The sequence below is a fragment of the Mercenaria mercenaria genome, chromosome 18, assembly GCF_021730395.1.
Source record: "Mercenaria mercenaria strain notata chromosome 18, MADL_Memer_1, whole genome shotgun sequence".
In the NCBI taxonomy this organism is placed as follows: Eukaryota; Metazoa; Mollusca; class Bivalvia; order Venerida; family Veneridae; genus Mercenaria; species Mercenaria mercenaria.
Genome location: NC_069378.1, coordinates 47516783 through 47543841, shown reverse-complemented (window position 1 = coordinate 47543841; position 27059 = coordinate 47516783). Strand labels below are relative to the sequence as shown.

At 33.2% G+C, this 27059-nt stretch overlaps 1 protein-coding gene across 1 annotated transcript; it reads right to left on the bottom strand.

Annotated features, from left to right (window-relative positions):
* Positions 1-9532: 9532 nt before the first annotated feature.
* LOC128550431 (cadherin EGF LAG seven-pass G-type receptor 2-like) lies at positions 9533-15651 on the bottom strand. Its single transcript, XM_053529425.1, has 5 exons — positions 15495-15651; positions 13459-13729; positions 11739-11854; positions 11267-11335; positions 9533-11065 (listed from the first exon to the last, which is right to left on the bottom strand). The coding sequence occupies exons 1-5, from the start codon at positions 15550-15552 to the stop codon at positions 10833-10835; spliced, it is 747 nt and encodes a 248-aa protein (XP_053385400.1). The 5' UTR covers positions 15553-15651; the 3' UTR covers positions 9533-10832.
* Positions 15652-27059: the final 11408 nt, after the last annotated feature.

Below are 27059 nucleotides of genomic sequence, written 5' to 3'. Positions count from 1 at the left end.
TCGTTTAAGTCGTGTACGTTGGGTGACCTGTCTTTTTCTGCTTTTTCTGTATTACTGTTACAAACAATTCTCACATAAAATATTTTATTTTTATTTTGGCAATTATTAAAAGTTTTCGAGCAATTACAAATTGCACGAAAGTACTATAAAAAGGATTTTCTATATTTTAGCATGATAGTTTGTGGCAATTCTGGATTCTATGTTATTGTGAAGCGGAATTTTCAAGAAATGGAATTTTTAATACAATTAATATTTTACAATCAAATTATACTCCTTCCCTTTTTTGGCATGAGCTATTTATAAATCTTATGCTTTAATCTATGTTATCACAAATCTAAATAACGTACTTGTTATTTAAGTGTTTTTATATCAACTTCGAGTCACTAAATATGAGGTAATGTTTAGATGTTATCTAAACTTTTTGATCATCCGAGTACTGGTACACTTTTCAAAAGGAAGATTTTTTTTTTACTAATTCTATAAGATTTTGTTGTGAAATCTAATTTGATAAGATAAAGAACTTATTTAATATAACTTGTTTTCATAATACAAAGCTCATCAGAATAACAACAATAACAATAACCTCCTATTTTCTAAAATTTCAAATATCAGAGTACTAATACAGTTCTTTCAAAATATAAAATTCTACCTCTCTTAGCTTGAATTTTTAGGTACTGGCATTGGCTTAAAAATATAGATTACTGGTTGGTTATTTTGTAAAAAAGTCACCAAAACAACAAAAATTGAAACCTTTTCTCTTATTTTCTTCAAGATGTTACCATGGCAACGATGATACATGGTCGAATTTCAAATCATAGATATATATGTTTAGATTATACCTGCATCAGATCAAGGCAAACATCATATAATTACCATATATTTTTAAGAAACATTGGGAAAAGATCATAAAACTATCAGTAATTAAAGCAAATGTTGGAATACCCTACATTTATCCCCACCCACTAAAATGATAATAGACAAAAAGTCAGACATCCATATACCATAAAAGTAATATCATTCTAAATACAATTAGTGATATTCACACCTGCAACTAAAAAGCTGTTAATATCACCGAAACTATAAATACGAGCAGTAAAAATATTCAGCAGCATCATTAGTCATTTTTTCGCATTATTTTGAAAAACATTTTTCTTTTTTTTTCAGTAAATGTACAAATAATTGAGAGAAAATAGCTTACATGGGTGGCAAAATCTGTTTGCTATATTTTGTGAAAGTCATCCAAAATGAAGGGGGGTGGGGGGAGGGGACACGAAAACTAACTCATGGCAAAGGGAGAGGGGATGCCAACACAAGGGAGCACAATTACAAGAGGAAAGGATTGGGGCAATATGGGGAGTGAGGAGGAGAAAAAAAATCCACTAACAACAAACAAGACAACATACACAACACAAAATACAAGACAGACAGAAAAACAGTTGCAAATAGGGGCACCGCCTTAAAATGGTCAGTAACCTATATAAGCTATATTTGGTTTCTGTTAGTCAGAATGACGATGCTTGTGGGAAATCTAAGCTGAATAAGATTTTTTTTACGCCATAGATTGGACACACACACTGTCAGCTTTATCTGGTGCAAAAAAACCGTGCAATCATGACAGTTGGCTTAAATTGTGCTTATTAGGATGCATTCGTAGTAATGCTAAACCAGTGAAACGGAAAGAACCTATATTCGATATCTTAAAACATGTATTACCTTTTTGAGAGTCATTGCGAGATTTCTGTAAATACTAGTAAATAAAATGCTGACGTTTTAAGGGAAGATAATAATGTTGTGACCGCTAGAACTGTGAATTTTTCTTGTCTTGACAGTCTTTTAGAGATATATTTTAATGTGGCTAAAATATTTTTATTACCGTAAGAAGTCTAAAACTTACATTTTACGACAGTCAAACAAACCCCTCACGTATTCAGCTGAGATTTATTTAGAGTTAAGCTCAGAATGCTGGGTTTGAGCCCCGACCTTTACCGGATCTGGCGCAGCGTCCTTCAGTACTAACAATAAGTCCATTTCCACTAGAGACGGATACGTTGAGGTCTCCCTTCTGGATCGTCTGTCCGTATCGCTAAATTTAGAACCGTAGTTTCAGCATTCTATATAAAATTGAACTTATATAAAATCGATTTGTTCAAGTACATGTGTAACACGTATTATTTACCTGCCGTTCTCTAATTAAGTTGCATTTTTTGTACTATGTATGTTTTATGGACTGTACATATTCTGTAGAAACAATCAGGCAAATACACGCCGTGTTGGTATGTATAATGTAATGTATTATATACTCAGTGAGAATGGAGTATCTTATTAAATTTGTTCACTTAAAACTCGCTACACATGGTTTACATTATTCATTTTATTCAGTTCACACTAGATCTATTTATTTTATTTCATTTTAATGTTTTCCCTCTGTCAGTCATTTGTCAATTCAAGGGTGATAACTCTTTTCAGCTTATCCCGAATTTTCAAATGCCCCGCGAAAGATGAGTAGTCTCCCTGGATTACTACATGAATATTCTCATGTTAATTATTATTATGTTTTCTTACTTTTAAGAGTATCTCTGCTAATTTACATTCCTCATAATTTTTCCATATTAAGAATGTAACATTAAGTAGATCAGTGTTTGCATTTTATATAGTGCACAATTTGCAAAAATTGAATTGACGCGGGCAATAACCTTTTGGGTTATATGCCTGGGTCGCATTTTGTTAAATTTGTTCAAATTGCTACTTGCGAGGGTGATAGCTATTTGCCAAGGTCGCATATTGCACAGTGCGCGGGTAATAGTCTTTAGGTTATATATTCCCAAGCGTGCTTATATTCTAGGTGATGACTTTCAGGTTATGTGCCCAGGTCGCACCGTATTAGGGAATTTTGCCTTTATATCTATAACTGTGATTTGCGCGGACGATAGCTTTTTCAGTTATGCAGCAAGGTCGCATATTGTGCATTGCGCGGGTAATAGACTTTCGGTTATATGCCCAGGTCGTGCTTGTATTCTTTTGACATGCGCGGGTGATAACGTCGAGGTTATGTGCCCAGGTCGTATAATTTCTATGTGCGGGTAATAGCCTTTTGGTTTTATGCCCAGGTTAAATATTGTTATTGTATGCCTAAGTCGCATTTTGTGAAATATGTTACCTATGTTCTATATGCCGTGGTATATAAGAATGTGCAGTTGAATATTCGCCACTCGAGAATATTGACAGCTATCGTGTACACTATAACCCACTCTCCCGCCCTTTCTTTAGTCTGGAAAAGATGGTCAAAATGTTTAGGTGGGAGCATAATATGCAGATAGTTGATGTATACAAGTAGTTATACATATTATGCAAGTGGTCTAACTATACAGTTGACCATAATATGCAGGAGGTCTTACTATACTGGTGACCATAGTATACAGGTGGATGTAGTATACAAGTAATCATAATATGCACGTGTTCGTAATATACTTATGGTCATAGTACACAGATGGTCGTTTTATACAGGTTTTAACAATAGACAGGCATTGTCAACAGGTTCAAACTTAACGTATCACTGTTACTCACTTCTTCCATGAGTTTTACTATGGTTACGCCTAAGAGCCATGTACTGGTTCTTCCCAGGAAAGACGGCTTTGTGTGTATCGCCCTGTGTGGCTGCGTTTGCTATATATAAAGCGCCTTTGAACGTGTTTATCATAAAAAGGGCGCTATATAAATCTGGTATAATAATAATAATAATATTATTACATGAGTATCTATAAAAAGTAACAAATTTGTGCTTAAAATTCTCTCATTATCGCATTGCATCATGCATTATCACATTATCATAATGAGCCCAGGGGCCATTATCGATAATGGTCCTGGCGTTAGCGCGGGAAATTAACGTCCGTAAACAGAAATGACGTCATGGCGTTTCATGGAGGTAAAACAGCGAATATTTCCGTTTTATTTTATCATCTTGAGCGTAACATCGTGTATTCTTCGTGAAATAACGTATTTTTATCCCTGAATTACGCAATAAGCAAGAAAGTACAACTATCCAGGTAATTGATTTTATACAGTAAATAGACTCTTATACAAATAATATAGAAACTGAAAAGCTGAAATTTATTGTGCCAGAAGATGCAAGTACCCATAAAAAGGGCACAAAAACCATTTAATAATAATAATAATATGTTAAGGTTACCATTACTTCTTATATAATTATTATATATTAATCAGAAGTACAATCGACAGTCTATTTCTTGAGGTACATGTATTATAGTTTTGATAATTTAAAATTCAATTGCTTTTAGTCTCGTTTTAGACACAGAACCTAACCACGAAGTATACAAGGAACAATTAAAGAACATTATTTAAATGTTACATTTATACTGCGAATATTGTAACGATGTTAGCTGTCAATACAATAGCCTAAACCTATTTGATGTTTGTGGTATGATAATGAAGATATAGAGAATCTGTCATTGGTCTTCGGTTAAGATCATAAAATCCCAACCCGAGGGCGCACCGCTCAAGTCTTAAACGAGGCTGTGCCGAGTTTAAGACTTGAGCGGTGCGCCCGAGGGTTGGGATTTCCGATCTTCACCGAACACCAATGATGGATTCTATTTCTCACTTACCACAACAGAAACAATAAAAACAAGCATGAAAATATGAAACTATTTAAAACGCGGGAAATTGACGTCCGTAAGCAGAAGTGACGTCGTGACATTTCAGTGACGCACAATAACAAAGTTCCGCTTTAGTTTTATCGTTTGTAACGTAACGGTACGTTCTTATCATAAAGTAATGAATTTTGAATCGAGAAATACACTATAAGGAACGGAGAGAATGGATAAAGGTACCTGATTTTTAATTATTTTACATAAATAATATGTATATTCAGTGCATGAGGTAGTCCGTCACAGGAGTGTGGGATAACCCATGTGAGATAAGATTTTCCAGCATTTCTAAAAATAGAGATTTTTCTGTCCGATAAGTGAGAAATAGAGAATCTGTCATTGGTCTTCGGTTAAGATCAGAAAAACCCAACCCGAGGGCGCACCGCTCAAGTCTTAAACGAGGCTGTGCCGAGTTTAAGACTTGAGCGGTGCGCCCGAGGGTTGGGATTTCCGATCTTCACCGATTACCAATGATGGATTCTATTTCTCACTTACCACAACAGAAACAATAAAAATAAGCATGAAAATATGAAACTATTTAAAACGCGGGAAATTGACGTCCGTAAGCAGTTGTGACGTCGTGACATTTCAGTGACGCACAATAACAAAGTTCTGCTTTAGTTTTATCGTTTGTAGCGTAACGGTACGTTCTTATCATAAAGTAATGAATTTTGAATCGAGAAATACACTATAAGGAACGGAGAGAAAAGATAAAGGTACCTGATTTTTAATTATTTTACATAAATAATATATATATTCAGTGCATGAGGTAGTCCGTCACATGAGTGTGGGATAACCCATGTGAGATAAGATTTTCCAGCATTTCTAAAAATAGAGATATTTCTGTCCGATAAGTGAGAAAAGATAATAATTGATTTACTCATGACTTAAGTGTGAGTAAAAGATATTATCTGTTACTTTTCAAAATGTATTTTAAAATGATAATCTTTTCGTCTGTAATGTATTATGATCCTAAAAAGTTCTGCCGGGCAGAACATTTTTAACTTCATAAACACATATCCATTATATCCTTTATCTTATTTTAAAACACTCGAGTTGAGGCACATAAAGTTCTGCCAGGCAGAACTTTTTAAACCTTTTTCACATAATTTTTCAAAATTTATAGTTCTTACATTAGCACAAACTTTTGGCATGTAGCGCATAACGTACTTTTAGACACATTGGTGTTCTTCATATAATTTATAATGACTCTTGTTAAGTGCCATGTAGAACGTTTTAACCAATATAGGCTTAATATATTGTTGGTAATAGACCAGTGCAAAAAGAACTTGAACCTGAAAAAGTCCTGTCTGGCCGAATCTTTTAAACCTAATTCAAATTTCCATAATAGGCATTTTGTTATTGTTAAATACTTCAACATTTTAATTGTGTGTGATTGATAATGAACAAAAAAATTTGCAGAACACATGTATTTGAAAGAGCATTTTGTGTTTTGTCTTATTTTGTTCTGACCAGTCTGAAAAATGGCCTTTACTTTATAAGTGTAAATTCCCTAAAATGGCTACATCAGATGGGATTGATGGGACAATCCTTTTTTAAAAAATGTTCTTGGTTATCGGTAACTTAAATTTTTCTCTGTCAAATAAACACATAGGTTTCAATTTACAAATTATATTGAGCGTGCAATAAAAGTGTTTTAAGCTTTGCAATCATCTTTCTTTAGCGGATTGATATTACCTCCTTAAAGTAGCGCAATATTTTCAAATATTTTTGATACGAAGGCGATGACCAATCAAAGTGCTTTTGCGGAAAAATAGTCCTTGTCTTAATAAGGGCGTCTTCTAACTCTTGGCGAGTCTTAGGGAGAACGTAAACTTATGTAACCCTGCAAATGACATGCATAAGTGGCACTCATTTTGGACATTTTTTCTAGTGTATTTTTATTGTCACTGCCACGGCCCAATGAATTTACACCAATCGGTATCAATGATTTGTTTCCTTTAAATCAAGTGATAGTTAGATCCTGTGTCAAATTTCCGTTGAAATATGTCAATATTTGACAGAGATGGCCACAGAAATATAAAGTGTGACATCAAAAATGACTGTGTGAAATTATTTCTGTCGCTGCTCTACTCCCAGCAGTATTATTTGTTTAGAATAACCGAACAGTGTATTAAAACACATTGATTTTGACACAAAGATATATTTATTAACCATGTACCAAAACCTGGTACTTAAATTTAAAAGAATATAAGGTTTGTTGATATTTTCGAAATAGACAATGGCCACTCGAAATATATGTAATACAGGGTTAATTTTAACTTTTTATACACAATAATCTCTATAGAATATAAGATTCTTTCACTGGTTGTAGGTGCAGATGGGAATATCCGGCCTCGAGGGTAACTATTTAGGCGGTAACGAGGCTCCCTGCCGACTTACCGCCTAAATAGTTACACGAGAGCCGGATATTTCCATCTGCACCTATAACCAGTGATAGAATCTTTTTCTTGCATACCGATTTCAAGAAATAATAATAAAAATAAAACCAATCGAACGGCTTTCTTTTTAGAACTATTTCTTATAGCAGTGTATTTAAACAAAGCGCGGGAAACCAACGTCCGTAAACAGGAAAGACGTCATGACGTTTCAAAACAAATAACAATGTTTAGATCCAGTTTTGTTTTATCAGTTGTAGCGTAACGTTATGAATTTTTGATAAAATAACGTGATTTGAATCGAGAAATATACTATCAGGGACCAATAGGAACTGTCAAGGTACTGAATTTTTATTCCGTTTATAAATAAAATATAAATTACTACATGAATCATTTACATATATGTAGTTCGTAATACGTCTTTTACAGCACGAGAGTCATCTTACGCCCCGGGGTGTAAGATGGATTTTTCCAGCACTGGTAAAAATACCGGAAATCCCCGTCGGGTATGCAAGAAAGTCTTTTCTTGACAACTATCGGGTGAATATGTATATAACGGCTATCAATGACCTATGAACAAATTGGATGTTTACTGAACGTGAGTTACCCCTGCGACAATACACCATGCGTAAACCTTAAAATTGTACATATGTTATTGTAGTTTACATATCAGTTGCCATTTATCTGTCAATTTTCCGAATAAGGAAGTAGGACGTAGACGTTACATAGTATTCAACTTTTTTTAAAGATGTAAATCGACGTGTGTTAACCGATATTGAAATTCTTATATAATAATTTAATTTTCTTTTATAGATTTGTAATATAATATAAGCATGATATAACGTTGCAAGACGGTGACAGTGACGCTTAGTCGATATCTATCTTAGACATTTAATCAGTTTTATACTTTCAATCTCTGTTTTCAGATTTAAAGATGTACGTGAAAGGCCAGCAACAAAGTCGATAAACAGCGCTTCAGTAAAGGGAGAGTAATAGAGCATCAACTGAAATGCTGAAAGTATCGTTTCATTCCCTTTACATAAAAATGTCCTGTTCGAGCAATAAAATTTATAGTATACTCTTCAAATAACAACTCATCTATACATAATTGTTATTGTCTTACGCAATAGAATATATTTAGATTTTACACTGCCAATACATATGAAGGGTTTGCAAATGAATAATTTGCATCAGTTCCCAATCAGCAAATTTTCCTTAAAACAAATTCAAATCAATTCAATTAGCATACATTCACCGCGATATAAGTTCACCGTCTCCCTTCTTCGAATTCAAGTGTAAACTTACTGGCATTTTTTTCTGTGAATTATTAATAATTGTTATAATTTGGCCAGCTGGGGTCCCGAATACTAGTAGTTCATTAGAAGTTTTAGCCATTGGAAATAGACTGGTCTTTTATTGTAGTGTTAAATGTAGGACAATAACATTAAATGGAATATAAATAAATGAAAGAAAACTCTCGTTAAAATGATCCCTGTGGAGAACATCTCTTAAATTATAACCTGATTCATATAGACCTATATATTTTCTGTAGGGTTTAATCAAAATTAAAAGAGACGCAGTGATACCATTTATAATTGACTTTCCAATACATCAACGACCATGTGTATTGTAACCTATATGTAAAAGTGATTGATCCATACAATGCAAATTAAGAATTTCCTTGGCCCACCACCAATATCTAGGTATATTAAAAATGTAACCAGATGCAAAATAAAAGATTGGACAGAAAAACTAGAAATTATTATTAAAAACGAGTTTAATATTCTGAACAAAAATATGATATGCACAAGGACTCCGAGTCTTTTTACCGTCGATACATTTCATAATATTGCACAAGGACCCCGAGATGTTTTTACCGTCGTTACATTTTATATAATCATGTCCTACTATTTTCATAAAATTTCTTTTACAGAATGACTTATGTCAAATGCGTATAAGAAAATGGTTGTTTTGAGAAATTGAGCAAACTCTCTAGAACTACAATGAAAAATTTTCTGCTTAAACTCCAATATTTTCCGAAGAGTTCTGAGGGCGATATTAGGAAAGTACAAAAATACAATGTCAATATTGCACTTTCACATTGTGGTTCCCTGCCATTAACCCTTTGACATGAGGACGATATTAAAGAAGTACGATAGAGAGATTCGTAATATCTCCTTATATATAAGAACAAGAAAACACAATGCGAAAGTGTGATAACGCACTACGCATCGTGTCTTCGCTTCTTAGCATCGTATTTTCCCACAAATCTAAAGGACAAAACGATGGAACTATTATGGTTCTTATTGAACACAGAATCACACAGAATTATTTAAGTTTTTTTTCAACGTCAGAGGACTACTGTTTGTCAAAAAACAATACAAAGCAGCGTTTACTCTCGTCTGCTTTTCTGTACTTAGTGTTTTAGTGAGGATGCAAAATGGCTCATCAGTCAAATAAACAACAAGAGATAGTTTATAATTTTATTGAGAACACTGCCAAAAAGCAAAGAGAGAGGTTGATAATAAGAGAAAACATTTTCAAGATGGTAAGTAAGTATCACTTACTGCAAACCTTATGTCACAATTTTTACAAATATAGCTAAATCTTACTAGCTTGTAATTTTTTATTGCGTGACGAACTAATTTTGATCAGAAATTAAGTCGTGTCTTCACAAACTCAATACCGCGTTAGTTTCTTTCTAGAACTAAAACTTGCCTATTCTATAGATAAGTATTTTGGACTTACCAGATGGCTTGCCGGTCGATAGTCAAAACTATTGTCCGAGATCTAAATGACCGAGATGGTCAATAGTTTCAAGCCATTCAATAATGGCATCACAAATTAATTTTCAGTTTAATTTCCAGTAAACATGTGTTGAATATAGACCGGTCCTATAGGACAAAATACTGACCCGCGATTTATATAAATAGTTATGAAATAAGTTTTCATTGTTAGCATTTACGCTCATTATTCGGCTGTGTAAAAGTTTTTAATAAGGACATGAAAGCTAAATAAATCGTAAGATACATCAGGATAACTACATCTAAGTAAGTGTATATGTTTAAGTAAGTGACGACAGAGTAAGAACTGATCAATATTTCAATGAATTTAATTCATTTCATGAATTGATCAGAATAAATGATTTCAAGGCACTCGGGACTGATTTTGCTTTTCACTCTATGACATTAAAATGATAAATTGTTATCTTTTGAAGAAAGTTAGTTACAACGAATTTTCTATTGCCATCACATACTGTCGCACTAGCCTTAAAGTAAATTTATTTATTCAAACAATAAGAATGAGAATGGTTAAGGAATATAATTCAACCCTACTTTTTGTTCTCTTTACGACTGTTATTTAAAACATTTAGATATTTTATAACTATTGATAGACATCATATCGGTATAGATGCGCAGATATCGAGTGCCTTGATATCATTCTAGCATTTGATTAATAAAACAAACAAACACACAAATGTCTTCAATAAAATCTATCAAAAGTGACAATTCATTTCCCGCTCGACTTCATACACTTTTCATCAACTTCAAAGACTGTTTGTGCAGTTGGTATCATGCAACAATAGATAAAATAACATTTAGCAATGACAACGATTAACTCGATATAGAGGTTTAAAAATGTAACGTGAATTTATGTTGACGCATTATGTCTTAGAATTATACAGTCAGTCTTATATGATCAATCGTCTTTCCCGATGTAAATACGCTATCGATGAAGGAACGGAAATATTTCGTTGTCACTAAATTAGCTAATACAAAGTCGCCGTCATAGCCATCAACAAAGTCATGACGCCAGCTAAGATCCCTGCAGCTCCGCTTGAGCATGACGTCACAACAACCCAAACCGTCGTAGTTCCTGTCAGGGTAGCGTCTGCAGCCTCTAGCACAAGACTATATCCCCCCAGTGTGGAAGCAGCCATTGCGTTTGCGGTGGTTATAACTCCTGATGAGCTCACTGCAAAATCCGTGTTTGTATTTCCACCTGTAAATAGTTTTTACAACACTTATTTTACAACAGTGGTAAATCAAATAAAACAAATTCTCGATAAAGTTTTGTAACAATGTCTAATTTATCTTAGGCATTATTATTCCTTTGCAATACTCATAATTCAGACACGCAGGTATAATTATCTTACATTTTATTTTCTTAAATTTTCAGGTACATGTCATGTTGAATACTTACTTGAGAAAGAATATGTTAACGAGCCACTGTTCACTACATCTGTTGCCGTATGTGTTGCCAAAGTTGTGCCTGGATAATGACAGAAAATTGTTTTTCACAAATTTCTAAATACATTTAGATTATTAAAACAATCATGGTGCATATAACTTTATTCACTGTTCTGACGTCGCAATTATTACGTCAAAGCGTCAAAAGGCATATAGCAATCCTTGGTATTGTGTTAGAATCGAAATAGTATATCTTAGTTAGTGTTTTGCTCTTGTCGTTCAGATGCGTATTATATCACTAGGGCTGCGCCCTCGTGATTTAATTCCTTCGCATCTGAACTCCAAACACTGATTTATCTAGCGACAAATCACTAAATGAGATATATTATTTCTGAAATAATAAAAAATGAAGTAAAGATAATGTTTAACCTAGTATATCAGTGTATCAACAGATTTGTACCCTAAAGCTCAATAAAATTCAATACCTGCAGCTGCTGCATCTGCGATGGTATAGCCGTATTGTGTGGCTGCAAAGGCTGGTAGATCATTAATCGAAAGTGTCACAGAAGCACTGCCCGTCGCACTTGCATCATCTCCAGCACTGCGAAATATTTTGCAACAGTAAAAATTTGTAAATTCAATTATCATCTGTGTATCTGATAAACTTTCCTTCGAATAAAAAAGATACATGTATGTTGATACACATAATGCAGCTTTTTGATAAATGAAAGAGTTACTGAAAATACTCGTTGGAATCATTGAGGCTTATTTCAAAACAGCATTGCTTTATTTAAGCCTTCGGAGGCACCGAAAAACAGTACCAGATCAAAAATTATAAAGTTATTGTAACTTCAATTCTGACCGCAATCTGAAAAGGAGTTCCTTGAAATCGAAACATTTAGACTAATAAGTAAACTCGGTCGTACTCAAAACATATCATAAAGTTTTATTTTGTTAAAGTTCACTTCGATATGCATCTATAATCATATGCGTATTTCCAGGTATCAATTTAAGGTGCTCTTATTTGAAAATAAACCTCGTATAAACTGGACACAGGCATAATAAGTTTTGCTTACATTAAAGTAGTTGTAGAAAACCCCATTAAATTTAAATTGACAACTGCAATTGTTGAAAGTGATATTCGTATTCGAAGTCTTTATCAAAATTCGATAAAGACCAGCAAATAATCTACATACATGTAGAGCAAAATCTATCTCGGATTGTTCTACAATAAACAACTTGCAATGACGTCGTACCACGGTCGTAAAAAGTAGTTACCATTTTTTCTAACATTGTTGGTACTAGTATGTCGTGTTAGAATCGAAATAATAAGTTCCCAAGTGCGATTTGTCGTAGAATAACCCGGGTCTTTCGTTCTTATGCGAAACAATATATCACTCAGGCTTACGGCCCTCGTGACATATTCTTACGCATAGGAACTAAAAACTCGGGTTATTCTACGATAAACCACATTTGGGAACTTATTATTTCTTAAATAATAACAAAATATATAATATGGGTTGTTACTTGTCACAAATCATGTGTATCGGATTTTAATGATTTCGCTTCTATAGTACATGCTTATTTATGTAGTCATGCGAAATAATAATGCATTTTGAATTTTAATTATGCATTTTTTTGATATTTGTCAATGCTATGTGCATTGAAAATAAATGAAATACTTAAATATCTGAATTGCTGTTAAAAGAAAATATTAACATATGTATATTTGTTCTGACAAATCCATTTTAACCACAAAATGTAAGCCTTCCATCTACGATGTGCTTTCTAAATTTTTCTTAAACCTATGTATCCAGACTTAAATATATTGACCTTTAATTTTTTGTTTTGAGTCGTAAAAATCAAAGTGGAAGAGGTAATAAAGACAATTAAAAGTAAATCAAATTTATGTGACAAAATATAATTGCCAACAAACATGTCGTGTTGGGCGACCTCTTCTGTATTACGTTTAAAGGTAATAAACGTAAACTTTATGTTTCAAAAAGCAATACAGGCTAGAGGAAATAATGATTTAGATTAACAGCATAATACATGTACTTAATTCATTAGTTTTATGAAGTATCACCTAGTTTGTAAACGTATAACTTAGTTAGTACTCATTAATTAAAGTTATTTAAATTAATTAAAAATTAAATCAATTAAATCATTTTATTCATCACTAATAGGTAACATAGCTTGACTTACGTAATGACTAATGTATACACAGACGTAGTAGCGTAAGCCACAGTGCCTGACCCGATTGTGAGAACACCTGAATTGTCAATGGCAAAAGTAACGTCGGTAGGTGTTTGTGATGTCAATGTGTAGGCATTTACAGTACCACTCGAAGTAGCGACTATGGTTATACCAAGTGTGCTTCCGGTTGTTGCACCATTATCAACTGTACTTGTAAGAGTTCCACTGCCTCCATCTCCCGTTGCAATCGATGGTGTTGTCCATGAGTTTATTGTGCATTCTAGAAAATATTTTCAAATAAGAGTTTACATATTTTACTTCAGAAGGACATATTTATACTAATTTCATTTAAATACATTTTCACGCTCACCAAACAAACATATATCATATTAAACAGCCATTTGTTTTGCTTTTCAACCGTTAATTTACAAATATCATATACCATTTTTAAAGTTAGCTCTATATTAAACGGTAAGTGTTAATTTCAAATATGAAATATCAATGCTCCTTGGATTTTCATAACTATTAACTAATTGATATTGAGCTAATTGCCTGAATAATATCGCAGAGAGAAACTGCAATTCCTTTTGCATGTAAAACAATAAGTGGAAGTTGTTAGTAACTAAATTCTGTTGCTCGTTATTCAGATCATTGAAGTCATTAATAAATGAATATGAATAATAAAACTTAACGTATACATTTTGTATTTATAGTGACAAAGTGAAAAAGTTTGTAAGCGTCCTCAATTGTTAACTTTACCGTCGTGCTGAAATCTTTATCTGACTTGAAATTACAGAAGAAACAAATTTACACGGAGTATTAATATTCTTCTATTTACGTAACGATGGAAATATTTTTTTTCAGTTTTTCTTTCAAACGGACCTGTTTTTACCAAAGATAATACTAGCGGCTTTGCTGAAAAAAAAGACCTTACCTGAACTAGTGTTTGTGCGTTTGTGTGTGTGCGTGCGTGCGCGCGCGCGTGTGTGTGTGTTCGGTTACTAGTAGTCTGCTTGAAAAGTTATCACAAGGAAATTTGTTAACATGGTTAAGCCGTAGAATATATAATTTTATATAGCACTCTTCATTTGTGTACAAACGTTCCAAAGTGCTTTCAGTATATTTTCCAAAATCAGAAACGATTACACATTCGAAAAATATTTGTCAAATAAAACATTTTGTAATTATTGTCTATTTCTAAGTTTTTATTATATTGTATAAAAACAGTGAATATAAGATATTAGTCTTTTTCGTGAGTATGGCTTTTATTTTCATCGAACGGTATAACAATACAAAATTTGTGAAATTTTTCATGCCATGAGATTAAACTCAAAACCATACTAATGACCAAATCTAAAGTATCATGTTTGTTATATATGAAAAGGTTAAAGACGTTATTTGTTTACATTTGGAATTAGCGATAACAACAATACCTTTTCAGTGCAGCCGAATCGCATTACTATTAAACGTTACCGTTACCGTTCTAGCATCGTAAAACATGGAGATGTAGTTGTAGAAGTTGCGTACATTGATTCTCCATTGTTTCGATATAATGATATGTTTGTCGTTTATTTTCTGGCGTCTTAAATCAAAATTGTAACAGTTTTACGATTAGTTTTCCTTTCATGGAGGTCCTTATACATACAAAACCAAGTGTATCAGAAGCGGTCACTGTAAATTTTATGTCCTGAGTTTTTCAAGACGAAGAAACAGTTTATTTCATTATTCATAGGCATTGTTTACTTCTAATGATCGCGAAATCATTGCCCAAAGACACTGAAATGTATAAATTTTATTATACAATTTAGACATTTTTCGCAAATTTTAAAATCGAACAGTAATATAAAGTAGAGTTCCATTTCATCACTGTATGCCTAAATTTTAGAACAAAGCACAGCTTTGATATTTAATTTTATACCGTTTTAAGAAAATATTGAAAAGTTATTACTAACCACATGGTACAGCTTGGAATATATCAGGCTTGTAGATCGATGCTGAAGCAGTAAAAATACATAGAGAAAAATAAATTTAATAACTTGACTTACCTCCATTCTGAAGGAGAGTGACTAATGTCAACAGACCAATTGAAATCCAAGTCTTCATTTTTATGTGCGCTCAGCAGACACTGGTGAACCCTTGTAGAAAGATATGTGTCCTCTGATAAGAGAAATTCCTTTTTATAGCATTATTCCCAGCGGTTTCCATGGCCTGATATTACCAAACACACCATAATATTTGTAATGCTCCTGTTTCTATGTCTGCCGCTAGGGAGACATGTCATAACATTTCAGGAGATAATATGAACATGAAATTGACAAAGAATTTAGAATTCGCTTCAATTATTTTCAGTTCCAAATTATTAGCATATCATATATCCGACCAATCATGGGTACACGCGTTGCTTCACAAGCTGTCATTTTCAAAAAGGGTGTGTTTAAGCTACACGTTGCACAGCTACCGTGTTAGATGAATCCGACGAAATTGTGACGAGGACGTCATGTGCTGACATGCATGTAGTCTTTGAATACGCTTTCGTATATAGATATTTACTTTTAAATAATACAAGGACATCTATTAGCAATTTTGTCATATGTTGTCAGAAGACAAATGACATTAAAATAAAACTTAAAGCTGTGGCTGGAAGGAACGTTCGGTTAGTGAATAAATGTGCTCCTGAAAAAAAAAACCTACATAAACTATCATATTCAAATGAAAGTAAGAACATATTTTTATAATAATATGTGCGTACATGCAGCTCGATCATAATTTACACGCACAAGATTAAACGCACAAATAAACACGATACAACTTCTCTGTATTATAGGCTACTTTGATACCTGTAGGTTTAAGAATTTTAAACTGCACTGTGTATGGAACATCCTCGTTTACTACAATATGTGAAAAGGAATTGGGATGTAGATAAAATATAAAAAAGGTAATTTGTACGTTGTATCTTATAGTAATTGCTGTCAAATGAACACAAAATTTAAAAAATAAAAGAAATATTACTTTGATTAAATACTAGTGCATTATTCCCGTGGTATAGTCAATACATGCCTACTGGTTAAATATAACAAGGTAGGCTCTTAAAGTCAGATAGATACATGTTCTTTAAGAAATAAGATAAAAGAAACCCGTGATCTATTTCTTGAAATATTTTCAGGTATCAATTTGACTAGTATTGACATGATGGAATTAGGCGTAAAAATGTTTGTTCCCGGTAACATGCTAAAATAAGGTTAAGTAATTCGGTATTTTTGTAAATTTTCTTTCATTAAGTGGGACTTCTCGAAAATTATTTTCGTGTCAAACATGATAACAAATAATGGGTTATGCATTAAGAGCATCAGAAAGTTGACATCTAACATCACCGACCGTGTTTAAAGCGTAAAAAGTGAAGCTATGCAACTTTGTGTTAAAAAGTTGAAATCAAATTCTCCGAGGACCTAAAATATTTTGGGTAGGGCCAAAAACTAAGGAATGTTGGGATACCGGAAACCAACATTATTTTACTCCTTATACAATTGATCATTCGCAAATTGTTCTGTTTTCTTCCATGATGTTTTTATGTGATATAAAATAAGTGATTTTATAGTTAGTATCATTGTTATGATAATTTTATGTCATAAATAGATTATAGATTTTGATAATTGGAAAGTATAAACCTATCAAAAGAAATAGAAGTCAGAAATGAATGAGCAGATCTAGCGATGTTGCATTTCGATAAAAGCTTGTGATTAAAGTGTGTGTTTTACGAAAACACGTTTTCGGTAGACATTATTTAAATACCATCAACCCGGTTTTTCTGTCTGATTTTTGTTTCTGAAAATTCGGATTAATCAGGTTTTATTTAATAATCATGTGATAATTGATTATTTTTTCCATCATGCATCCTTGTTCTGCTCCTGTGATTCTCGTCTAACGTTAATTTGAAGAAAATTGTTTTAGAATCAAAATAAGAAGTATCTAAATAAACCCTCGTTTGTCGTTCTTATACGTGGAAATATATCACGATGGCCGAATATATTCATACATGTACGCATAAGAACTCCAAACTAGGGTTATTCTACGATAAACCCTACTTTGATACTTATTTTTTATTAAATAAACTATTCTTACTGTTGATAATGAATGTATTGTACTGACGGTTGATAACATCTTGCTGTAAATGCTCGGTTCATCGTTCTATAGTCAAAACACAATAGAATATTGAGCAACCACTAACTTCTTTTAGCTTACTTCAGCAGGAATACAATAACGAATATATTGTTTCACTGAGGCAATTTGCCGATGATAACCTAAAGTAAAGAACACAGTGATCTATTTCCTATAGATTCGCTCCACGGATGTGCAGGCTCATCTTGGTCTGCACTGGGCGCAAAGGCAAAATCATTTGCCACCAGCAGGCTAAAGGTTAAAAAATACCGTCATGTTTTATACGATCAAGTTGAAATACAAGTGCCCTAAACGGTCATTTGAGAAAACAGTTTCAATTATTGATGTATCCATATGTATAAACATGCATAGGTTTAAGTAAGCATTACTGTTTTTGTACATTTTAATTCAAAGCAAAACCCGAAAAGTTTATAGTTTTTGTACATTCTATTTAAGATTCTGCAACTTATTACTAACTTATTACTAACTTACGCTAAATTGGCAGAATTTTGTAAATGATATAAAGAAATGTCAAGTGTGTTTATTTCAATCAAATCAAACTTGTCTTGACTCTCATTTGTAAGCATCATTTAAAATACAATATGTATAGATTTCACATGCAGTTTTGTCAGCTACTTAATTGCTGTCAGTGTGCTATATAGCACTCAACACAAGGTCTAAATATAAACTTTTCTTTTTTTCTTCTGAAAAGTTATTTAGAAAATATGTTTTCTTTTGTAATTTCTTGAAATTAATCATCGAATTTTAAACTATTTCTCATTATATTACCTTCAACTAGTAACACTTTGCAATTGTTACATATTATGATGCCATGCGGTTGATATTTGTAGACTTTCTAAATTATTATGTCTGTCTTCAGAAGAAACATTTCAATTGAAAACTAGAAAGAAAAGGCTAAGCAAGTGATAAAATGTTACATCGGAATACTATGTAACCGGATAGGTTTGAATAACTCAATTTTTATATGAGCCATGTCATGGGAAAACCAACATAGTGGCTTTGCGACCAGCATGGATCCAGACCAGCCTGCGCATCCGCGCAGTCTGGTCAGGCTCCATGCTGTTCGCTACCAATACATATTGCAATTATAGAAACCGTTAGCGAACAGCATGGAGCCTGACCAGACTGCGCGGATGCGCAGGCTGGTCTGGATCCATGCTGGTCGCAAAGCCACTATGTTGGTTTTCCCATGGCATGGCTCATATAATGATGTGTTCACCATGATTAATGTATATATCACCAGCAAAATTATTCTATTTCAAATTACGCTTATAATTACGAGTAATCTTTGGGAAAATATTTATGTCAATAATTTTGCTTGAGAATCAGGGTTTGCGCGAAGCTTTCTTTTGCCACTGACCATTCAAAGGCGATGGCCAACTGTTTTTAGTTTTGTTCTATTTGTATTATGTGAGTATGTATATTGGGTACACATACAGACCTGTCCTGTTGTTAGGTTGTCTTTTCGAACTTACTCTAACAAGAAAGTGTTGTGATATAATTGTCTAGGAGAGCAAAGCAATGTCACTAAAATGTAAAACTAGAACAATTGCTTAGCTCATGCAAATCGGTACTTTACAAATTATCATATAAGCATGATTTTATTTCAGGGCTAATGTTCTGAAGGCGTTGCTCAATGGGCAGTTAGAATACAACACGCATTGAAGGCGTGGCTCACAGGGCAGTTAGAATACAACACGCATTGGAGGTGTGGCTCACAGGGCAGTTAGAATAAAACACGCATTGGAGGTGTGGCTCACAGGGCAGTAAGAATACAACATGTATTGGAGGCGTGGCTCACAGGGCAGTTAGAATATAACACACATTGAAGGCGTGGCTCATAGGGCAGTAAGAATACAACACGCATTGAAGTCGTGGCTCACAGAGCAGTTAGAATACAACACGCAATTACGACACGAACATATACGTACTTCAGTCTGTTCACTGCACAATAAAAGATATCTGCTTATACAGGTAGTCATTTATCACTTTCTTAACCACCTTCACCCTGCTAAATTTCTAAAATGGACTGGTCCATAATTTCAATTTGGGCAATACCATTTACTATTCGAAGGGATTTTCACTGAAAATTTACTGACTGAATAGCAAACAGTGCAGACCTTGATCAACCTGCACGAATGTGCCTGCCCGGTCGCAAAGGCAGAATCACTTACCACCAGCAGGCTAAAGGTTAAGTATGTATATATCACTAATAATTCTTAAACAGACTGTCGTTCCCTTACTAATTGACTGTTGTTCTGTTTATTATTCTTTTACCTCTTAAGTGTTCTAACACATTGCATAACAACTAAATATATAATACTAGATTACAGGCCGAATCCAGTCATCCTTTGTCGTTTTCAACATATATAGGTATTCGAGACAGTTGCCATTTGCTTATTGTAAGCAAGTAAAGTTTAACCTATATCAAGCCTGATTTGTTTTTTTAAATTTTCATTTCAGAAATCTCATCACATCATCAGAAGGCATTTACACAGGAAGAGAATTCAGCATTGTTAAATCGGGATTCTACAGTAGTGAAGATAAATGTGTCTGGGCAAAATTTTGATATAACATTCATTTCTTAATTATGCAGAGTGTAATACATGTCTCAAATGTTAATGATATTCCTGTAATGACCTATAGAATGTCAAAGCTTGAACTCTTCGTGAGTTTTATTACATTTTATTATAATAAATCTTAGTTTAAGCCAATGTGAAATATGTGGATTTTAACGAATTTTTATCTTCTCAAAATGCAACATTCTCATTTTGAAAACGTATTGAAATCAAATGGGGAAGGTGACATAGCACTATCAGCACAAGTGAAAAGAAAAACGATACAAGTTATAATTTATTTCTGTTTAGCTTTCGAAAGGTCGGCCGGCAATATAGATAGCCACACTGATATGGATTTTCGTAGAATGCTAACGTTTTATATCGTTATCCGAAAGGAAAGTAATATTTCAAAGAAAATGTACTTCTGCTACTCATCTTTTTATGTCAAAGACAGCCGACATGAATGAGTCATAATTGCACCTAGTGAAAATCCGAAGACAACCGTCTAGACTTGAATATTCACACCCGCAACTACAACTAGTAATAATTATTTTCTTGCATATACTTGTTTTACATTCAATTGTATGATTAAATAAAATAATGTAGTCTCGAATATTCCCACCCGCACTTCCAACTAGTAATAAGTATTTTCTTGCATAATTATACTTGTTCTACAATTTATCGTAGAAATAAACAAAATAATGACTTTTCTTAAGCATTTTTCTTGTCGCAATAATTTGATTTACGTATTCATATAGATGTGGACAAGGATTGTAATTCAGTAATATTCCAAATATTTTAGAAAACCATCTTGGTAGCCTAGTGGTTGAGTGCCTGTTACGAGTGCAGGATATTTTGGGTTCGCTCCCTGACCGAGTTATAACATCTTTATGATTTTTATTTTCACGAAATGATAAAAATTGATGAAAGTAATTTGAAACTTACCTATTGATTAAATTAAATAGATATAAACTAAATTTTCTGTAATTTCATGAAAAATGAGCGATAAAGGATTTCGTTGAAATTGCAATATCTATAGCGTTTCAAAAATTTGTTTTTATTTTGCATCAATATAGTCACATTTGCCTGAGAAACCGCATCTATTAGGAATCCAAATTAGGAATTTCAAATCCTGTTGTTTTGGTATTTGTTTCTTTTGAGTTTAACAGAGATTTTCGACATTATTTCGATTATGTAATGACGGTCAGCTAAACTAAACAATGTTGCTGAATTGTCTAACAGTATTATTTTGTTTTCCTCAATAAATTGTCGAATTCTTATAAATCAGAAATATAGGATAATTTTTAATTTCAGAGACAACAAAACCGTCACAGAGAACGGCTCTATAAGAGATTAGACTCACAATCCACGCCCCATATATCTGTTCTCTCTCTCTCTACTGATCTAAGAATGTAGTTAGATTTTTCATTAGTTATTGAAGAGAACAGTGTAAGTTATATAAGGGACCATTTATGTTAAGAGACTAAGCTTTACCTTTCGCTTAGTTGGACTCTTAGTAAAAGTTGTTCTGTACTCAGTCAGACAAAACAATGTTAATTTGTATTAGTAAGTTTGTTACTCGTATCAACATATTAACGAATGTTTATGCTAACAAAGCCCGCCCGCTTAGCTCAAAAGATAGAGCGCAGATCTACGTATCGCGGTGTCGTGAATTCGATCCTGGGCGTGGCATATGTTCTCCTTGACGATTTGATAAAAGACACAGTGTCTGAAATCATTCGACCTCCATCTCTTATTCATGTGAGAAGTTGGCAGTGAATTGCGGAAAACACTTTTGTACTGGTACAAAATCAAGAAATACTGGTTATGTTAACTGCTCGCCGTTACATAGCTGAAATACTGTTGAAAAACGGTGTTTAACCCAAACAAACAAAACAAAATAAAGCTAACATGCCTGAGCTACTACAGCTATCACAATAGTTACTGTTTTTGTTTTTGGTCAAACAATCTCCTAAGTCATATAGTTTATATCATTAGCAATAGTCGATGATGATGATGATGATGATGATAATAAATAATAATAGTAATAATAATAATAATAATGATAATAATAATAATGACAATGACAATAATAATAAAAGTGAAGATATAATGTTAATATGATCACAAAAATAACAATAACAATATAAATTCTTGCATAAAAACTACTTTTTTTCACTGGATCCGCCCATGTATTAACGGGAGAAAAATCGTGTGCAAACAAGGCAATTCACGTGCTGTTAATACCCGATTTTTATGTTTTAAATGCTTTCCCAGGGACGTAAATGTATCAAGTTCTGCGCAGATTGACATCTGGTATCTGTGTCTTGTTCCTTTCATAAAAACCTCTTCTTGTAGCATAAAAGATGCAATCTAAACCATGATAGAATGTTTTGCTGTATCAGTTACCAACGCCAAATGCGCTGCCACGAATAATGTTCGTACTCGTTTCTTCCCTTGTATACTCCGCTTTTAGAACTCAGCGTCGTTTCAGAATTTGTAGATAACTGTGAATGTATAAGAATCGCGTGTAACTAGAACGATTGTTTGTTTTCAGGAATCATATTTATGATTTTGGTACGTATCAGTCTGTATGTTTTTATCTAATTTCTCGAAGAATTTATATAAACAGTTTGAAACATTGACACTACTTTCGTACTCATCCGTACTCCAAATGTGTCCGTACTCAAGTTAACTCGAATGTAAAGTTATTCTTCTTGAAATTGTGCTCCTGTTCACCAAACTGTTAAGATACATGGACAGTTATTGGTAATTTCATGTTTGTAATAACTAGAGATTAAAAAATCGTTTAAACACTTTCAGGATGTAATTCTGGTGGTGTTGTTTATTTCTGGGCCTGGATACGGATATTTAAAACATGTTTACCGTTTTCAAGAACAACAGAATGGTAATTAGAAAATGTACCCGATTCGTAAAGTCATCACATATGAAAACAATACATTTAGTCGTCGTGTAATGTTTTTATGCAAGAATAGCGACAATACACGTTAAAATTGTTTTGTGTATTAACGTCAGCCCTTGGGATATGTTTGTGACCGAGGCCGAATCCCGCGGGCTCCTGCAGATGTTAATACACAAAAAACGTGTATTATCCCTACATAAAAATATTTCCTACAGAATGGCATCTCTCGTTAAAAAAGAAAAGTGGAAAATCACAGGTCGCCCAACACGTCATAAACGAAACAATTTCGGGCTCGGTTTGATTGAGCCTTTTCGTGGACGGTAGCGGAAATTCAAGCTACCATACAGTGCACGCTCTTTTGTTCTTGGTTAAATGGAAAATATTATTGTAAGCAAAACATAATTATAAGTCATGTTTCAGAAAATTAGAGTGAACACAAAATGTTCAGTTAGTCTAAAGAAATACAAGTAAATAAAATAACGCTACAGTTATTGTAGTATTTACATTACATAAATAATGTAAATACTCAGATGGTTTGTTTGTTTGTGATTCAGTGTGCAGCAGTACACAGGAAAAATGTGTCGGCCAAGTCTTTCAATAATGTTATGAAGCCAGTCAATACTTCGGTTGCTCCGCATGAGCGACTCTCCCTTTATCGGATATATCGTCCGGATATAAAACTTTATCATTCTGTACTTTTTATGTCATTCAAAAAAAAAATAATAATAATAGTAAATAAATAAATAAATAAAAAACAATAAAAAATAAGAAAAACAAAGGAAAAAGTTTTTGTATATAACAATAGCATTTAAAATATAAAATCATATCTTTAAGATACTATCATCATACGTAAATGACGGTCTAACATCACAATAATGATTTCAGATAAAAATGGTGTTGTTGTGTCGGATAATACATAGGCTGTAAGTGGCGTCTTCTTGTCTGTCTACCAACTAGTATTTCTAAATTTCCTTTTTATTTCGCTTTACATTCTCAGGAAACTTGCCCTTTGCTTTGATGTATGTTTGTAAAAGAAAAGGGACGTAATAATGCAACATGTGAATAGTCTCAGCAGTTACCTCCTATGAACAGAACGATCTGTATACAGACTTGGCGTATTCTTTTGCAAAGTTTTCACTACAACACATGTATTGTGATAATATATATTATGAGTAACTGTTGATGTCAAGGTATATGTTCGCAAGTCTTTTATTTATTCTGAAGGTGGCAAAATTCGTTTTTTTATAGTTTCGTTCTGGTATATCTACAAAAATGGTTTATTTCTATATACTAGTGTACTTATAATCTTTTACATAAATGGATGATAAATAATTTATGAATAAATAAATAAATAAATAAATAAATAAATAAATAAATAAATAATAAAATAGTAATTATGAGAATAATCACCATGTCCTTTTCCATTATTACTCAATATTGTTCTGTTTTCCCCCAAGCAATGCTATTTTTACCACATATTTCCTTGTCTAGCATAGTACAGACATTATTCATGATCAAGTTTACGTGAAAGTGATATCTCATAATAATATCATTACAATTGTGATAAAATTATTAAATTTGATTTACACGTTTGAAATGTTAGTTACAAGTTACAGTCAAACTTGCTTCGAGGCGATATGAGCCGCACCATGAGAAAACCAACATTGTGGCTTTGCAACCGGCGCAGTCTGGTCAGGATCCATGCTGTTCGCTTTCAAAGCCTATTGCAATTACAGAAACCATTAGCGAACAGCATGGACCCTGACCAGATTGCGCGGATGCGCAGGCTGGTCTGGATCCATGCTGGTCGCAAAGCTGCTATGTTGGCTTTCTCATTGCGCGGCTCATATCTTCTTAGAGACCACTTTTGTTAACATACCTTATTTGTGTTTTAGAGAACAGATTACATTAAGATACCATAATGTTTTATGACATATTTTGTACTTTCCTAAGATGTTTCAAGCTGTACTTTACTTGTGATTGCAAAATAAAATGGCATTATACATGTATGTTTTGTTCCGTATTCCTTGGCTGACATATAAATTATTAATTTTGTATTTATCTTTCATACAGAATTCCGACCTTCCCTAAATTTAAGGCCCGACCCTAAATGCTTTAAGGCCTCGTTGAATATTCTTTTCAACTTTTAACAAAAAGTTGCAAAACTGCTTTGGTAAATCTGTACGATACGCTTCTCTTTATTTTTACAATAAAGTTTGATTTTATCACATGAATTTATAAATGTATTGCTTTTTGAATGTATACTGCCAGGTGTCATATTTAAGTATACAGAACGAACATTTACAACAGTTTATTATACCACTTTGCTGTATAAAAAGTACTATTTTCGGAAGTAACTTGAACTCAACAGAACGATAGACGGACGATGTTTAGGAATATTAGTCTAACATTTAATTCGTTTCGACCCACTTTACCTATTTAAAGATGGAGCAGAATCTGTCAATGCAATACAACACAAGTAGATTAAATGTGAAAAGACTATGTGAATTCTCCATTCGGAAGACAATATAGTTACATAAGGCGTAAAAAATTGTTTGTTTCCGGTATCCCGAGCTACCTTAAATTTTTGGCCCGACCTTAAATGTTTTTATGGCCTTGGAGAATATTGTTTTCAACTTTTTTACAAAAAGTTGCAAAACTGCACTTTTTATGGTTTAAACATGGCCAGTGATGTTAGAAATCAACTTACTGATGCTCTAAAGGCATTACCCCCTTACCTGTATTCATTTTTGACACGAAAATAAATTCCGAAAAGTCTCCCTTAATAAAAAAAAAAAAGAAATAAAAAAAAATTCCGACCTACCTACCCTAATTTTTTTAGCATGTTACCGGAAACAAAGATTTTTTTTAGGCCTGATACATTGTCGAAAATACTTGCTAATGACTATTGGATTCGATATCTTCAGCATAGCTATTAAGTATTTGTCCACTTGTGATATATAAAATAAAAGACAATTTTATGTACTGATTATTTCCGGGTACTACATGTGAACATCGGGATTACTGACGATAACTATGGTGTTCTGTTACGACCATATGTTATTCTGCTTTAAATTAAATTAGATCAGACCGATTGAACCAACCTGCTACCTGTAAGTTGGGCCATATTTTTCTATCTTATGCGTTTCAATCTAGATTATAATGTCGTTAGTTACAGAGTCTGACAGTGATTCTGAGATAATCACTGAAAATAATAGATATATTAAGAAGGCCCCACCTGTTTTTCAACAGTTGTTATTGCCTTTCCGACTTTACAAGATAAGAACATGCGATTCCCATTTAAAAGTGCCCCTACATCGATTTTTTAAAGTAGACCCAGAATAAAAAGTACAGCGTAAAATTGAAAGTCAGTTTACTTTAGGTCTGCATAATTAAAGCCTTAATCAAATGTGAGTTTCTTAAACTAAATATATAAATTCATCGTATAAGACAAAACATTAAAAGTTAGGCTTTGCCCTCGCCCGTCTGGAACATTCTTCTTTCGGATTTAACAGGTCATGTTTTAAGCAAACCTCGTACTGTATCTCTTGTATCTTTTAAATACAAACACACTGGTCAACTTAAAGGAACGGAAAGTGTTGCATTTAAAATCCATGACAGTGTCAAATCTAGAACTGAATTATTATTTGAATATAGATTTTTTTTGGCTGCATCCCACGTTTCCAAAAGATAATATTTTTTTTAGAAAATGCCAGGCAGAGTGTTTTTCTGCATTAGCAAACATCATTCGCTTGAGGGTTGTTAATACGCCATGCCAATTAGCTTAATCAAAGGGAGAGTACTAGGGAAAGCCAATAAACTGAATATAACATCATTCAGTTTGCATGTGAGGAGTTCCTTCGACTACAGGAGACGCAAAACAGGAACGTGTTACAAAAACTATACCAGAAACAAATAATTTTGTGTAACATGACGTAAATAATATGCTGAAA